The following is a 15,538-nucleotide window of genomic DNA, read 5'->3' as shown; positions in this document are numbered from 1 at the left end:
AAACAAATATGCAGGTGTTTTCTTCAGAAATAAATAACAGCTTTTAAATTTCCTTCATTTAAAATGTGACAGAATTTAAAGTTTTAAGACTCCTGTTTTATGAAAACGGGTTATTAAAGTGAGATATTAATGTGAACTGTATGTTCGTGTGTGCTTGTGTGTATATGCATGTCGTATCCTCTCACAGCGGTATGGCCTGCTGTATTAGGCTATGAACCTACAGTACTGTGGATTGAGATGGCTACAGACCCATTATAGCACACACTCCACTGAAATAGAGTGCAGTATATCATCCATCACAATCAATGGGACGATGGTACTAGCAATGACCTCATAGACTTATTATTCCATTAATCAGAGAATTATTTGACACATTTTTGTTTTTTGTTTTGGTTTCTGACCAGATGTTGACAACAGTGTGGTAACTGGTGATGAAGAGTGAAAAAATGTTTGTTAGTGTTCTGTGTTTGCACATGAAGTATGTTCTCGCTCTGTCTCTGTCTCCAGTCGTAATGGCAGCCCTGCCTTTAGTCTCTGTGTTAGTCAAAATACCACAAATTCCTACTACAGATTAAGGGGTCCTTCCTGTCACACAACAGCTCAGTTATCTGCATCACTACGTGTGTGTGTGTGTGTGTGTGTGTGTGTGTGTGTGTGTGTGTGTTTGTATTTGTGTGTGTGTGTGTGTGTTGAGTGAGAGAGCGAGGGATTTGTGTGATCATGGAAACTACAGATACATTGTTGTAACCCCTTCAAAACAAACAAAGCTCCGCTAACCCTCATTCCCTCTTCGTGCTGTTACAGGTCTTAGCTCTGTGTGTGTGTGTGTGTGTGTGTGTGTGTGTGTGTGTGTGTGGACCAGCGCATAATTTAAGGCTTACGTCATTAAAGCAGTCGCCTTGATACATTGCCACTGATGTGCTTGGCATAATAAAGGCCCTTCGTATCACATTTCAGTTTTTGAACTACTGAATATTTTGTTGGCGTAAGTCTACACGCGATGACCATTCTCTGGTCATTGTGTTAGTCTCAGTGGAGTTTTAGGTTCCTAATAACAGCTGCCTGCACCAGACACTGGCATGAATAAGTATAATTATTATAGGCGCATATGGCAGTGTTTAAGCATCACGGTTCACCCCGCTCTCCTTTTGTGTTCGAATTTGACTGAGTAGAGGTCAGCCCTGTTTGTTTTGGAGTTATTTTCTCTACATATTACACTGGCAGACAGGCAAACCCCCGCAAACCCCCCCACCCACCCCACCTGGGCCTCTTTTAAGCCGCCTGTGTAATCTAATTTACTCCTGACCCCTGACCAGAGCTCGTTTCAGATCTAGGGATGCAGATCAACTGACATAATCACAAAATTCATTAGCCTTCTGTAGCAACCATTTGTGCTTCAGTTGTGTCTAATGGGTTGACCTTGGCAAGTATCGCTTTGAAGGAGCACAACAAGGACCTGTCAGATGGGTCACGTGTATGTGTTTGTGTGTGTGTGTCCTTTTTTGCACCTATACCCTATACCCACCACCATAATACCCAACTTATCATTGTCTTCACCCACTCTTCCCTTTGATGTGCTGTGTAAACGTTTATCTTGCCTCTATTAACCTGATTATGTCTTTCATGTTCTGTGTAGGGAATTTCTGGGCTGGCTTCAGCTGACAGCTGCACACTAAGATTTATAAGTCAAACGTATCGCAGATTAAAGAAACTTAACACACATCACATGAAAGTACGTCTATGGTTGTCCCTCAGTTGTGTTGAATGTTTTACTGTTAGTCACACTGTATATTGTGGAGTGTCTGTTCGTCAGAGCACCCAACGACAGCCGCTGTTGTCACTTTTGTATTCACTTATTTATTATTTTTTTAAAAGAAGACTTTACAAACACAGTGTTTGTGTGATGGACTGGTTTCCTATGCAGGTGAATACATTTTCACCATCCAGGTAGTCCTTAAAAGGTTGTTGTGGGCACTGAGGTTGTCAAAGGAGACATTTCCTTCCTCTGACTACAGAGGGTGCTATGGGTCCTCTGCCCTCCACTGTTCTTTACAGGTTTTAAGCATGTGAGTGGTCTGTGGGACATAAGAGGATGCTATAATGTGTTACCCCTGCAGAGAGAGGAAAGAGAGGGAGAAAGTAAGAAAAGGAGAGAGAGGTCACCATGGTGCCTCTGGGATCAGAGGTGTGTGTGTGTGTGTCTCAGTGTGCTACATCAGCTTTCCCTTTATCTATGTGAGTCCAGCCAGAGGTCAGTGTCTGAGGCCTGGACCTGTTGCTATACTATTTATAACAATGACACAGACATACATTTACACACAAAAACAGATAGATCATAATCTCTGATACACAGATAGATCATGATCTCTGATACACAGATAGATCAAGATCTCTGATACACAGATAGATCAAGATCTCTGATACACAGATAGATCAAGATCTCTGATACACAGATAGATCAAGATCTCTGATACACAGATAGATCATGATCTCTGATACACAGATAGATCATGATCTCTGATACACAGATAGATCATGATCTCTGATACACAGATAGATCATGATCTCTGATACACAGATAGATCATGATCTCTGGCATGCCGGAAAGTCCTCGTCATGGTCCTCCCCCACATCTCCCGTGGCCTCCTGTGGCTCTTGAGAAAATCAAATCCTTTAGCTTTTCCGAATCTCTCGTCTCGTTGATCTTTTTTACACGCTGCCCTGTCCTGCTGTAGCTGCGTGGTAAGTCTCTTTATGTCCTTCACACATCACATAGGAGCGCTCCTGGGTGACCTGTTCCTCACCCTGTGCACTCCTCTCTGGGGAGGAGGGATCCTTTCAGATCATCCCACGCTGCCTTGTGCAACTGTCCCTCCAGAAAAGATATTGAAAAATTAAACTTTTCATTTCCCTCAGGCATTTTCGTATGGGCTTGTATGGCCCTGCCTGTACACACACATATACACCCACACCCACACACATATACACCCCCCCACACACACCCACACCCACACACATATACACCCACACCCACATACCCATATACCAGCTCTTTTTTCTTCCTGCTGGCAGTTAAAATGAAATACTGTATAATAAGACGTCATCCATTCATCCGGAGAACAATGGCAGATCTGCGAGTTGCCTCATGGCAAAACTTTCCACTTCTTTGCCACAATAGCTACAGATGAGACTGAATTCACTCTCCTTCCTGCCCCGGTCGTGGCTGTGCTCTTTCAAACAATGTATGTTTATGGCTTAAAGAGTTCGGTAGCTTTCAGGCCCGATTACACTTTATAACGTAACTTTCTGGTGTCAGATAAGGCTACACTTAGAAAGTCAGAGGGCTCCTTCACTGTGGAGAGACTGGGAGACAGAGAGAGAGAGAGACGTCGGATAATGAACGAGAAGAGACGTGTTAAACTTCAATGGGACCTTTTTTTATTTTGTTCTTCAGATACCATAATATGTGCCACCTCTGAAGACCCTGGAAACAGATGTGAGCCAGACCTCTTTAGAGGGTTTATTATTGTAGCTAGTGATGCTTAGGAATTAGATTTAGACCTCAAACCACCTGAAGCAGGAGTGCAAATTAGATCTGTACACTGGGCCTCGAAATGGGATTGAGCCAGAAAGACAAAACATTTGCACCTGCCTGTTTAAATTTAAATGGGCTTTAAATGAGAAATGGGTATATGCTGGGCTAGGTTTGGACAGGGTGGATCTGTCCATAGAGCTGGCATTACAGTAACTATATGAGTCCCTTGGACTGAAAGGCACACACAAGTGCATTAAGCGTGGGTTAGCTACAGCTCTCTCTGTGTGTGTGTTTGTGTGTGTGTGGCCTCACCACTGTCGCCTCTACATGCAAAAAATTGGTAGTCTTATTATGAGCTGCGCAGAAAAGTTTCTTCCAGTAAAACCAACATCTAAGACAACATTTCAGTCAGCCAAAAGGCAAAGACAAGTCACAGCACAGAACAGGTCTACAGGTGACATCAGTGACAGGTAACTTAATATTTAAATGAAATCTCTTACCTGTTTAAGTGTTGTTTTTGTTGATTGATTAATGCTTTTCCATTATCTGCCATAACATGCGTGTATAAAAGTCACACCGAGAACACTTCGGAAACCTAATAAAACTTCAGGGTTTACCCCGCATGCTTTGTGTCTAACACAGATCGTGTAAGAGAGGCGAGTTCCCTGACTAGAATCTAGTTTGGGTAGGCTTGAACTGTATGCATCTGTAAATTAAACCCAACAGAAGGAAATGACGGAGTTGATGGCATGAGGTGGGAGGTAAATTAAGAGGTAGGGAAAAGGGTGAGGTTATGGTTAGAAAAGGGCGGGGAGCAAACAAGCATAAGCACACTTGTGCAGGACATTATGCATCACCACTACTGACACTTGCATTCTGCATTATAGTAGGTGCTATTGTTGCTACGGTCCTTCCTTAACCAGGTGCTAATGCACTGTCACCTCCTAGAGTAGAATTTATTTAGCTAAGCTTAAGTCTAATTTGAAGCTTAATTTGATCATCTTCATGTCTCTACACACATTAGAGCTGTGACAAAAATGGCAATACAGCAGAAACAAATTAAGTGTATATTAGATTTACAAGGCGTAGCTTGCAGCAAAGCTCATATTAAAAGTCTTGTGCATTTTGACTCCTAAGAGGCTGACTCATATTGCCTGTCGTATATTGGCAGTGTACAGTTTGAAGTTGTCTTGCACGCCAAACATTTATTTTCACCAGTTATTTTCACTTTTTGTATTTATTCCTGCTTTGTTTGGTGGTTTTGTATTTTATGAAGTCTTGATTCGAGCCTATTCTAAAGGGTTCTTGGCTGCAGCTCCAGAGGTCATGGGGTCAGTGGGTCAGTGGGTGGTGATTGTGGTGATGGTGATCATTGTTGTTGCCTTGAGTGAAGTACTGAGCCCTCTGGTACACGAGGGAACTGTGCATTCCATTGGGGTGCTGATACTGGAATATAGGCCCGTGTCCATCTGTAACTCAAGCAGACATCAATGGCACATGCAGTACTGTGTGTTAAAATAACGTTTACTTGGACGATCCTCACGTCCACACTGGACGTGTGGAATATCTACTGCTAAACTGCAGTGTTTCGGGGATGGAATCATGTCACTAGTATAACAAGCTAAGATTTGTGTGAGTGAGAAAGTGTGTGAGTGATGTGCACAGGCACCGAAGGTCTTTGGTACTGCATTAGACTGGCCAAATTAACTCAAAGCCTCCCAGAAACTTTGACTCACCACAAGGGAACTTGGTATCCTTAGCTCAGTGGGATGTGCACCAGGCTCACATCATTGTATTTAGTTTTAATATATATTATATACATATTTTTATTGTATTTTCCATTTATATATATATATATATATATATATATATATATATATATATATATATATATTGTGTGTGCATGTATGTGTAGTATAAGATGTAGAGATAGAAGTTAAAAATTGTAGTCAAGTTCACCAGAGAGCCTCTTCACTTTGCTTGCACAGACCTTTGCTCTGAGATATCCTGCTTCTCTGGAAGCCTTGTGTACTTCACTAGAATTGTTCATTATCTCTACATCAGTTACTACAATACCCTGAAGTTACTCACCTGGAATCCCTTTGGATTACATATATGTAAAGATAATGAGAATTCCAGTGAAGTACAAGGTTTCCAAAGAAACAGTATTACATTTACAACATGTAGCTGACAATTATCCAACACAATTTACAATTCTGACTGAACACAACTTGAGTAATTAAGGGTTAAGGGTCTTGCGCAGGGGCCCAGCAGTGACAATCTGGTGGTGGTGTAACTTGAACTGGCAACCTTCTGATTACTAGTCAAGCATCTTAACCACTGAGAGATTTCATCATCAGATATACAAGCAAAGTGTTTCTAGGAGGAGGAACCAGTTTATATTAGAAAAAGCAGAGGTTTAAATCATAGCATTAGCTCTAAGGGGTTCTAAGGTTCTGAGGGTGTAGTTCTTTTTCTTTGAGCTTCCTTACTTCATTGCAGAGTAAGAGAAGGCTTGCTGGTCATATTGTTGAACACTTTCGGACCATCAGATTTAAGGTTTCAGGCCCCACAGTGGTAACTCAATACAACAAAAGTCAGTACACCTTTTATTACTGAGATTCAAATCTTTTACTTTTTTAATACTTTGTATGTCCATCTTTATTTTGAAGACAGACTCAGTCCTCCTTAACATGGGTGATACCATGGTTACACAAACATCTAGAGAGATGTTCTGCAGTTCTTCAGAAACCATTTCTGGAGAGATGTTCTGCAGTTCTTTTTTCAGCTGCTCTTTGGTAGACAGGTGGTGCTGCTCTAATGTTCATTTTTAAAAACCCCACAGGGGTTCCATTAGATGGAGGTCAGGTGGCATGCTAGGGCAGGTGATAGTTTTCACTTTTTTCTCGGGTGATTTTGACCGTAAGGTCTGGATCATTCCTCTTTAGCTAAGATCCTGGTGACTGGGTGTTATCCGGGCAGCCAATATTTTGTTAAATCCCAAGATCTTCATGGTGCCTTCAGTAAATGTCCTCTCCCCAACACCTTTTGCACTTCTGTAGCCCTGTATCATCACACTCCCCCTCCGCACTGTGGTAGCCCTGGCTATGTTTACGCCAACATGCTGGACTCCATCTGAGCTGAACACATTTATTTTGGTGTCAACTGACCAAAGAATGTGCTCCCAGTACTCATCGGGCTTCTTACCACGTTCATGTGCTGGGTAAAGCTTAATCTTGCAGATTTGTGCTGAAGAGCAAACGTTTTTTTCCTTGGATGCCGTCCATAGAGACTGACTTTGTGCAGTGTCCTTCGTTTTCATTTTCACTCATAGCCCCTATGCCAAGCACAATCCCTGTCTGTGTTCTAGAGCGAGACTTAGCGAGTTGCACACTGTCCGTGGCATCATTTTACTAGGACAGCCTCTACAGTTTCAGTTAGTGGTACTGTGGCTTATTCTGTACCTCCTAATTACGGCTGTTTTTTTCAATGTAGTTTTGTATTTTTGATTGTGCATAAGAGGAAATACTCTATTTGTCAACTTTGAAATAATTTTTATTTAGAGGTGATACAGTTTTAATTCATTTGACATTTAAGTGATATTGCAGAAGGGGGTACTCCTGGTGTGTGTGTGTGTGTGTGTGTGTGTGTGTGTGTGTGTGTGTACACATATACACACACTTTTTTTTTTTTTTATTTCTTTTAATTTTTTAATTTTTTTACACATAAAATGTGATTGATCACCAGACTTCTGTGCTGTTCATGGGTGTGAATCGTTATTTTTTGGTATATTGTTTCATGCTTTCTCTCTTGAAATTTCTATCAATTTATTTCTGAAGGCAGTTTTTATAATAAAAAAACCCCTTTCTGAATTACAGCAGTTTAAGTTTGTCCCTCTCAGGTTTCCTTACAGAGCGAAATACAGCAATAGCACACAGGCAGTGGAAAGGAAGCTTTCTCGCTTTTTTTTTTCCCCCCATGTAGGCGGTCCTAACTGACTGAGTGACAGGGCTGGCACAAATGGGAGGGGAGGGGTAAAGAGTAGGCGGTCTCTACCTTGCTGCTGTGTTGCTGCAGTAAGTGGAGTGTGTCAGTGTGTTGGAGACCCGCCTTGTAGAGAGTTAAACACACACACACACACACACACACACACACACACACACACAGGCAGGCAGCAGAGTCCTGGGACTACAGGACTGTTAGGAAAATGAACCAAGAAAGTAGAAGATTAACACATACGCCCTCGTCACACCATGGTGAGTTCTGAATTTGACTGTAGTGCTTGCTTTGCTTTTGAGGGTTGGTTGGGGGGGTTGAACTGTACTGAGGTGTTAATAGTTTTACCTTATGGGGGTTTGAGGGGGAGGGGTGGAGAAGGGAGAGAGAAGGACAGAGAGAGTGTGTGTGTGTGTGTGTGTGTGTGTGTGTGTGTATGTATTTATATGCATGCATATGTCTGTGTTCACATGTGGTAATGAAAGGCTATACCTTTCGTAAGATGGTGTACCTGCATTTTCTCTGATGTGTATTCCTGTGTAGTGTGTGTATGTGTGTGATAGAGTGAGCGCACTGTTTGAGTGTACAGGCCATGTGTCTGTTGTGTTGGTAGGCCAAGCTGACCTTGAGACAGGTAAAGGCAAGAACCTAGAAGTCTAAACTGGAGACTCAGCGTAGAAGAGCTCCGCTGAGAGGTGTGTGTGTGTGTGTGTGTGTGTGTGTGTGTGTGTTAAAAGACTGCAGCTGTTCTCTGCCGCCTTCTACCATGCCTTCCACTCCTCTCTTCTAGAAATTGGAGTGTGTTTACAGAGAGGTCAGTCCTGTCGGGGGAGGTGTGTGTGTGTGTGTGTGTGTGTGTGTGTGTGTGTGTGTGTGTGTGTGTGTGTGTGTGTGTGTGTGTGTGTGTGTGTGTGTGTGTGTGTGTGTGTGTGGTTATATTGCTTATAGGAACGATGATTTGTTTTTGTGTCATAAAATACATGATCGTCTTTCTCTCTGATTCTCCGCTTTCCACTTTGTAATGTGAAGGCTTCTCAGATCTGGACAGGACTACAGTACAGTGAAAGGACAGCGAGGTTACGTGAGATCATGACTCTTGTCTTTGTGTTTCTATCTTTAATTCAGTTTTTCTCATGCGCTCTCTTCCTGTGTCTTTCTTGCAAGAAAACGTGTGGATTCAATTTAGTCTGCCCCTGTGTTTGTGCTGAAGTGAGCTGACACTGAACCAGGGCCAGGAAAGAAAAGTAGCAGGTCGGCATCAGTTTGCACTGTGTTTGGTGCAGCGTTAGGTTGTGTGTGAGTGCATCAGCCCAGGTGAGTTCAGTAACCACACAGGTGTGCTGAAGGGCTGAAAATCCAACTGTAGGCATGGCTCTCCATGACCCCTCCCCTTCTCCTCGCCCCCAACAGAAAACAGAACTAAACAGACACATAACGCATTTATAATGCTTCCGTAAAGAGTGCAGAGGTTTGTTCAGTGTTGTGCTGTTTCTCATGATGGCAGCGTGTGCGTGCTTTTAAATAGGTCCCTTTTGTTCACCACGCCTGCTGCCCTTCCTTTCCGGCGTGCTCTGCGTCTGCGAGATTTGGCGCGGCCTCTGACGCGTAACTTGATTCATGGCACTTGTGGAGAGGTGGGCCAAGGGCCAGGGGTTATCTGTTAGCTGTGTTTGAAGAGGTGGTAGTTTTCTTTGGGGATTGTGTGTGTGTGTGTGTGTGTGTGTGTGTGTTTTACTTGAAGGCCAGAGATGAGAAGCTTGATTTCAGACTGAATCTGTTCTCAAGGAGGAGTCCTTGTGTGAAGTGTTACTGTTTAACTGACCAGAGGGACGTTGGTGACGGATTCTGTTTGCCTGCTAGTCTGAGTGGTGCAGAAGTTTGCTGTCTGGGGTCAAAATTGTACAGGGCTTGTGAGAAAACAGCCAAATGTATGTTGCAATGGACACAGGTGCCAAAGAACCTTGTTGTCACTGTATGGAGCAATCTCATGTGTTTGACAGGGTGGATTTGTGTGTGTGAGTGTGTATGAGACAGAGCTTTTATGTGAGCTGAATGTGCATAGGGAGAACAAAAACCTAACAGAGCAGGTTTTGTGTGTGTGTGTGTGTGTGTGTCTGTGTGTGTAGCAGTACACAGCTGCTGGGTAGGTTGCTGTGTATTTTGCTGTGGTAAAGGAGTGCTCCCTCTGCTCAGCCTGCTGAACACTTGTGCAGTCCCTATCCTCTCCCTCAGTTTGATCGGTTATCTACTATTGCTAGCCGACTGGACAGGCACAAGCTTGACTACATATTTCAGAGCACATGTGCCCATTTAAACACGTTCTCTCTGGGTATTATGATGTGACCTCCAGCTAGATCATAAGCTGTCAGGTTGAGTTGCAAAGGAGTCAGTGTTTTTACTGTCAGAGAGAGCAAGATTGACTGATAGAAAGAGTGACTAAAATAGAGAGGGAAGGAGAGAATGAAGAGAAGGAGCTGAAGAACAGGTAAAGATGAAGGTTAAGTTGTGCAGGTTAAGTCCTGCGTGAAAAGTAGTGAGTCATCCATGCAGGGCTGAGACCCTTTCAGTGTGACCGGCACTGAGGACACAATCAAACACGTGGACACATTCAGTAGCCAGTCAAGGCGGCGAGATGGAAAGTGTGCATGTGCCCGATACGTTTGAATACTTGTGTGATTCATCCCTCTCTTTCAACACACAAACACACCTAACCTCTGGTTAAGCTGTCCTTTTCAATAGTGTACATAGTGACTATGACTTGTTTCCTCAATATTGTGTGATTTATTGTTCTTTATCCAGCACGTTAACATGCCTATCTCAAGTGCACAAGTGCCTACACATTTTACTGTTATATACACTGTGGCTTAAGCCAAAGGTGCCGATAGTTGTACCTGCTGTACAAAGATGAAGTCTGTGTGTTTGCTATAGCTGCTGCAGTCGATTATGGTCATTTTATGTCCTCCTGTGATTAGTTGTCTATTGCTTATTCTGACATTCCCACTCAGTGATGTGTTTTGTATAGGAAGTACCCGTCACACAAACAAACAAACCATCCCTTGCTTCATTGACAGTGTGTGGGTATTCCTACAAGCCTGATAAGTAGCGGGACCTGTTTAAGCAGATGCAGATCTCATACCTGTAAACAGACAGGTAATAGGATACCGTCTCATACAACAGGTAAGCATGGTCACATACATGTTGACTGCCTTTGTTGTGGGATGGTAATGATAAAACAATCACTGCACATGCAGATTAACCATTACCTCTATAATGAAACTCACTTATTACTATATATTCACTTATTACATATGAAACAGTGTCCTTTTGATCATAATGGACAATAAATTGTAAGTTGGCATTTTTGGTAAATAAAAGTAGCCCTAATATTAAATAAGTGAATAGTTGTTTATGTAAGTAAGTAAACAACAACAATAATAAAAAGCTGGAGGACCAACAGGTTCTTGGATTTATCATCATGGCCTATAGTTAGGCAATCTCATAATTCTGAACCCCCAAGATGCCCAAAGCTCTGCTCACGTGACCTTACGTTGTGTCCTGCTGAGTTCAGCCCCAGACAGCGCCATCACAATAGCTCAGACTGGGACGCTATCCATCACTGGCACTGGGCCAAAAGTCAACTTTTTTGTGTGTATATGAATAGTCTTTGATGTGAATGGGCAGGCTTTGAGGTTATTTAGTGTTCTGGGGATTAACCCTAATGAGTAGGGCACTTGTGGACTTGCATTAGGGTAAATATCGTCCAGCAGGTTCAGTCGGATCCTTCTGCCAGTTCAGGTTTCAGGGGGGAGACCGATTAAAATTAGCTAGGATTATTTTGAGAAGACAGCAGAAGCTGTGTGGACCACAGAGCCTGTGAGTCTTCTGGCTGTGTGGTTCCAGTTCCTTAATTCTGAATGCCCAAGGTTCATTGTGTAGTCATGGAAACCTGAATTAGCTGTGGATTACATTTGTGTAGTTATGGCTTGGTTGTTGAAGTTAAACATGTTCAGTGCATCTTTAGTCAGCAACTTGTGCTTATGATGAGCTCAAGCTTGATTTGACTGAATGCGCAGCAGGATTTTGAAGGCATTTGTGTGCTGGTCCACATTAGTAAAATGTGGAGTGATCTGGTTCAGTGTTTACTTCTGGACCTGTAGCGGACAGAGCCCTGAACTGTCTGAGCTCACTTCCCTGTGACAGGGATTGAACAGACCGTACATTATTTTGAATGTAACCAAATAGAGAGACTCCCAGGGTGAAGGTGTCAGGCACAAATTCTACATGTCAGTGTTTTGGGGTGAAGAAATGACTCGTCTCAACGCAGACAGACTCATCCGTTTGAAATTATTTTGTTTCACAGTGCTGAGTGCACGGGATGTCTCGCCTACTAATTAACTCCAGTGGCATTTCTGAGGATGTGACTGTCTCATTTTATTGTTTAGCACTTTTTTTAAGGCATGCGCTGGCAAAGCAAAGCTGGGAGTCTTATATGATGTAATTGGACAAATCAAAGTAAGGGGATAGAACAGTGAGGAACGGGGATGACCTGTGAGGAACGGGGATGACCTGTGAGCCTACAGCAATGTTTGGTCTTCAAATAATGTGGAACCTGCTTGTCCTGTGTTTTGATGAAGTGTCTTCAGTTCTTGAGAGGTTTTTCATACTCACCGACTCATACGCACCCATTCTCCACCGCTGTAATCCAGGAATGTGAAAGACAACTCCAGCATGGCTTCTACCATTACTCCACAAAGCTATTTGCCTTTTGGAAAGTAAAGTACCATCTCTAAATGATGGAACGTTTGAACAGTATGTATGCCCTGAGCTACGGGACCAAACAGGCCCTGAAATATTTTGTATTTCAAAATCTTATTATTTACTAAAGCGAGCAACATACTAAAGCGAGTACATATTTTACAGCCATGTTTATGCATGGTTATTAATAGTGCTACTGGTGTTACACTCATATGTGTGCTTTAACATATATTAAATGTGTTCTTAAACATAGTTCAAACATAGTTTCACCTTTTGTATCAACAGCAAATCAGTGACCTAAACATGGTTGAATTCTTCTTGTTCGGACAGTTTGTAATTTGCCAGGTGACAAGTTTCTGTTTCCTAAACTGAGAGTACTTCACTGTTATCACTGTCATTGCGGCCTTTTTCCTATTTTCACCTATTTAACTCTCTCTTAGGGAATTCAAGCTGTTGGAAATATAGTTAAATATGGACATTTGCACACTAATCCATTTTACGTTGGATAACTATTTCCTGAGAATACCTTTTCTGCCCATGTGACATTCGAGAGGTTCTCTAGATGAGAGGCATATGGGAACTTGGATGTAGAAATAGGAGATCCGAGGCAGACTGGAGCAAGGGACATCTGTTTCCTCAGTACAGGACAAGGGGCAGATCCAACCCCAGCGCAAGTGCAAGAACTTTCCTTTCAACGAGAGCGCTTACTTTCTGATATACGATCAGCAGTTAATTTAGAGAGATCAAAAACTGTACAATTCAGCGATGAGGAAGAGTCTGGAACTGGCAACACTCTTAGCTCACTTTCTTTCTGTTTATGTGTTTGCCTCTCACAGGCGGGCACAAGCAAACTGTGTCATGTTTGTTATTGTTGTATTTGTTTTATGTCATTGCTTTCTGCAATGAAATGTTGGGTCTGTCGTTGTGTGTGTGTGTGTTTGTTTCTCTTTGTGTGTGCTCACACTTGTGTATATGTGTGTGTGTGTTCGTGTTTCTCCATCCATCACCACTTAATACCAGAAATATGTTCCTCCTCTTTAAAAGCTGACTAGTGACTAGGATCCCCCATAGTTCTGGAGTGCACACAGTTCGTACCTTTATCCAGAAAACCACTAGGAAAATAACCCTGTATTGTCCCTGTATCATTCTTGCTGCTGATATCACAGTGTAGCAAGTGACCAGTCCTTCATCATCTGACCACCGCTAGCCCTGTGTATGACACATACATCCGCTTCCACAGTGAATATGACCTGTCGGTCAAGAGTAGACGTTGAGCTTTTAGGCAGAGCTTGAACCTCTTCCCTTTATGGAAAGCACTGGTGTGGGGTGTAGGTGGGTGTGGGGGGAGGGTGGGGGAAAGACCACAGTTAGCAGAGAGACTCACCACACCCCTGGGAGCAGAGGATGTGATTGAATATTCATTAGCCAGAGCGTGACCCACTGAGACAGGATTAGTTAAGTAATCTAATCTGCCACTGGTGAGACAGATGCTTGATTACAACTCAGTCCCAGTGCTGCTGTCAGGGGGACCATGACAGACGCGTCTATCCCAGGCGTCTGCACGGAACCAGTGTCCCAGCCAGCACAGCACACCACTCGCTCATGTGTTTGTGGAATGGTTCACTTTACTTTTATGCTGAGGTTAGCAATATTCTTTATTTTATTTATTGCAGAATTACAGTATATGAAGGTTCTCAGTAATGGAGACCAAATGGAACTACAAATCTTCAGAGAAACATTTGAGCCTGAGTTTTACGGATGAGTGCCTAGTGAGGGAGAGAGGGTGTAAATTTCTCATTTGCTCATGAGGTAGTGTGTTTACTTGGTTGCCATAGCTACAGAGCTCTGCAGAGTGATGCCCTATAGGCCCATAGCTCTTCAACCGAGTGTGCTAATAGCTCATACAGCAGGGGGTAGGAAGATGACTACGTGTGTGGCCCTTTAAATCTGGAGGCTGTTAAACAGTCCTCCGTTCTGCTCCGGTCTGTGTCTGCCAGCCCACGGAGGAAAGGAGAGCGAGAGAATATGAAGGAAAGAGCGCTGATAACTTAGAGAATGATAGGCCCCAAGCGCAGGAGGAACGCGGTCTACTTTACGTTCTAATGACGTTTGTTTTCGTCTGCCGTCCTTCTAGAATAATTAACTCCCAAGTCCTCAGTCTGAGCAATGGTGTTTCAGTCCTAACAGGAATGTCTTAATAAGTGTCCCAGCTCAGATCACGCAGCTTGTCCTGTACATGTGAATGTCAGCCTGTGTGTCTATCGGTTTATTGCACTATGAGCTATAAGGTGATGTTAAAATGTCCTGAGCATTGATTAGAAGTTTGAGACCTTTTGGTGGTTTATGAGAGCTGCTCCGTTCAGACAGATGCTGGAGTTTGGAGGTTTTCACACTTGGTTCCGGCCTGCCTTAAACATGGACCTTATTCTTCTCAAGCTTTCAAAGCTGTGCTCTGCAGCCCCAATGAAGATCTGTGTACCTCTCTAACTGCTATCATTGACCATGTTGGACAGCATTTGGAGAATTCCTGAAAGTTTATTGTTAGGTTTTTATAGTCACCCTGTAATTGCAGTATTCATACGGCAGGCACTGAGTGAACACTCCTCCTCTCCAGAAATGTTCAAAAATTTTGCTTTTCAGCAGAAGAATACCATATATGTTTGTTTTATTTATGCATCCAAAGCTAAACAGTCTTGATATATAGTTTAGCAGCTTGTGAGCCCAATTCAGACAGGATTAGTCCAGCCCTCTGATGCTTGGACTCTTATGAGCACAATTCATCAGTGCTGCACCATATGGGAATGTTTGAGAGACAGAAATGGGCAGGGATGGAGAACTGGAGAGAGAGAGAGAATCAGAAGAGGAGGTAGAGAGAGAGAGAGAATGAGAGTGAGGGAGACCGATAGAGGGGAAGGGAGGGAGTGAATGAGAGTTAGGGAGACTGAGATTGAGGGGGGAAAAGAATGAGTGAGGGAGACAGAGAGAGAGAGAGAAAGAGTGAATGAGAGTGAGGGAGACTGAGATTGAGGGGGGAGAGAGAGAGAAAGAGAGAGAATGAGATGGAGGGGGAGGGAGAGCGAGTGAGGGAGACTAAGATACCAGATGGTCTGAATGAGTGTGTGCTAGTGATGGTATGAGATCGTGATCAGTGTAGTTCATGGGAACGAGAGATGTGTAAGGCAGACAGATGAAAGATAATGAAAGTGGCTGAAATTCAGAGAAAATAAAAATCTTTTAACGTTTTGTTTATGT

General features: G+C 43.0%; 1 protein-coding gene across 7 annotated transcripts in view; it reads left to right on the top strand.

Annotated features, from left to right (window-relative positions):
• The first annotated feature begins 7,649 nt into the window (after positions 1–7,649).
• plekhg4 (pleckstrin homology domain containing, family G (with RhoGef domain) member 4) overlaps positions 7,650–15,538 on the top strand; it is a 50,365-nt gene continuing 42,476 nt past the window's right edge. For all 7 annotated transcript variants that reach the window (XM_027018652.2, XM_027018656.2, XM_027018654.2 and 4 more), the window contains exon 1: positions 7,650–7,791. In XM_027018652.2, coding sequence (XP_026874453.2) covers positions 7,789–7,791 — 3 coding nt within the window. In that variant the 5' untranslated portion in view covers positions 7,650–7,788. The remainder of the gene's footprint in view (positions 7,792–15,538) is intronic.

The sequence above is a fragment of the Electrophorus electricus genome, chromosome 21, assembly GCF_013358815.1.
Source record: "Electrophorus electricus isolate fEleEle1 chromosome 21, fEleEle1.pri, whole genome shotgun sequence".
Lineage (NCBI taxonomy): Eukaryota > Metazoa > Chordata > Actinopteri > Gymnotiformes > Gymnotidae > Electrophorus > Electrophorus electricus.
Note: the sequence above shows the minus strand (reverse complement) of the source record. Positions and strands in the feature narration are given on the sequence as shown.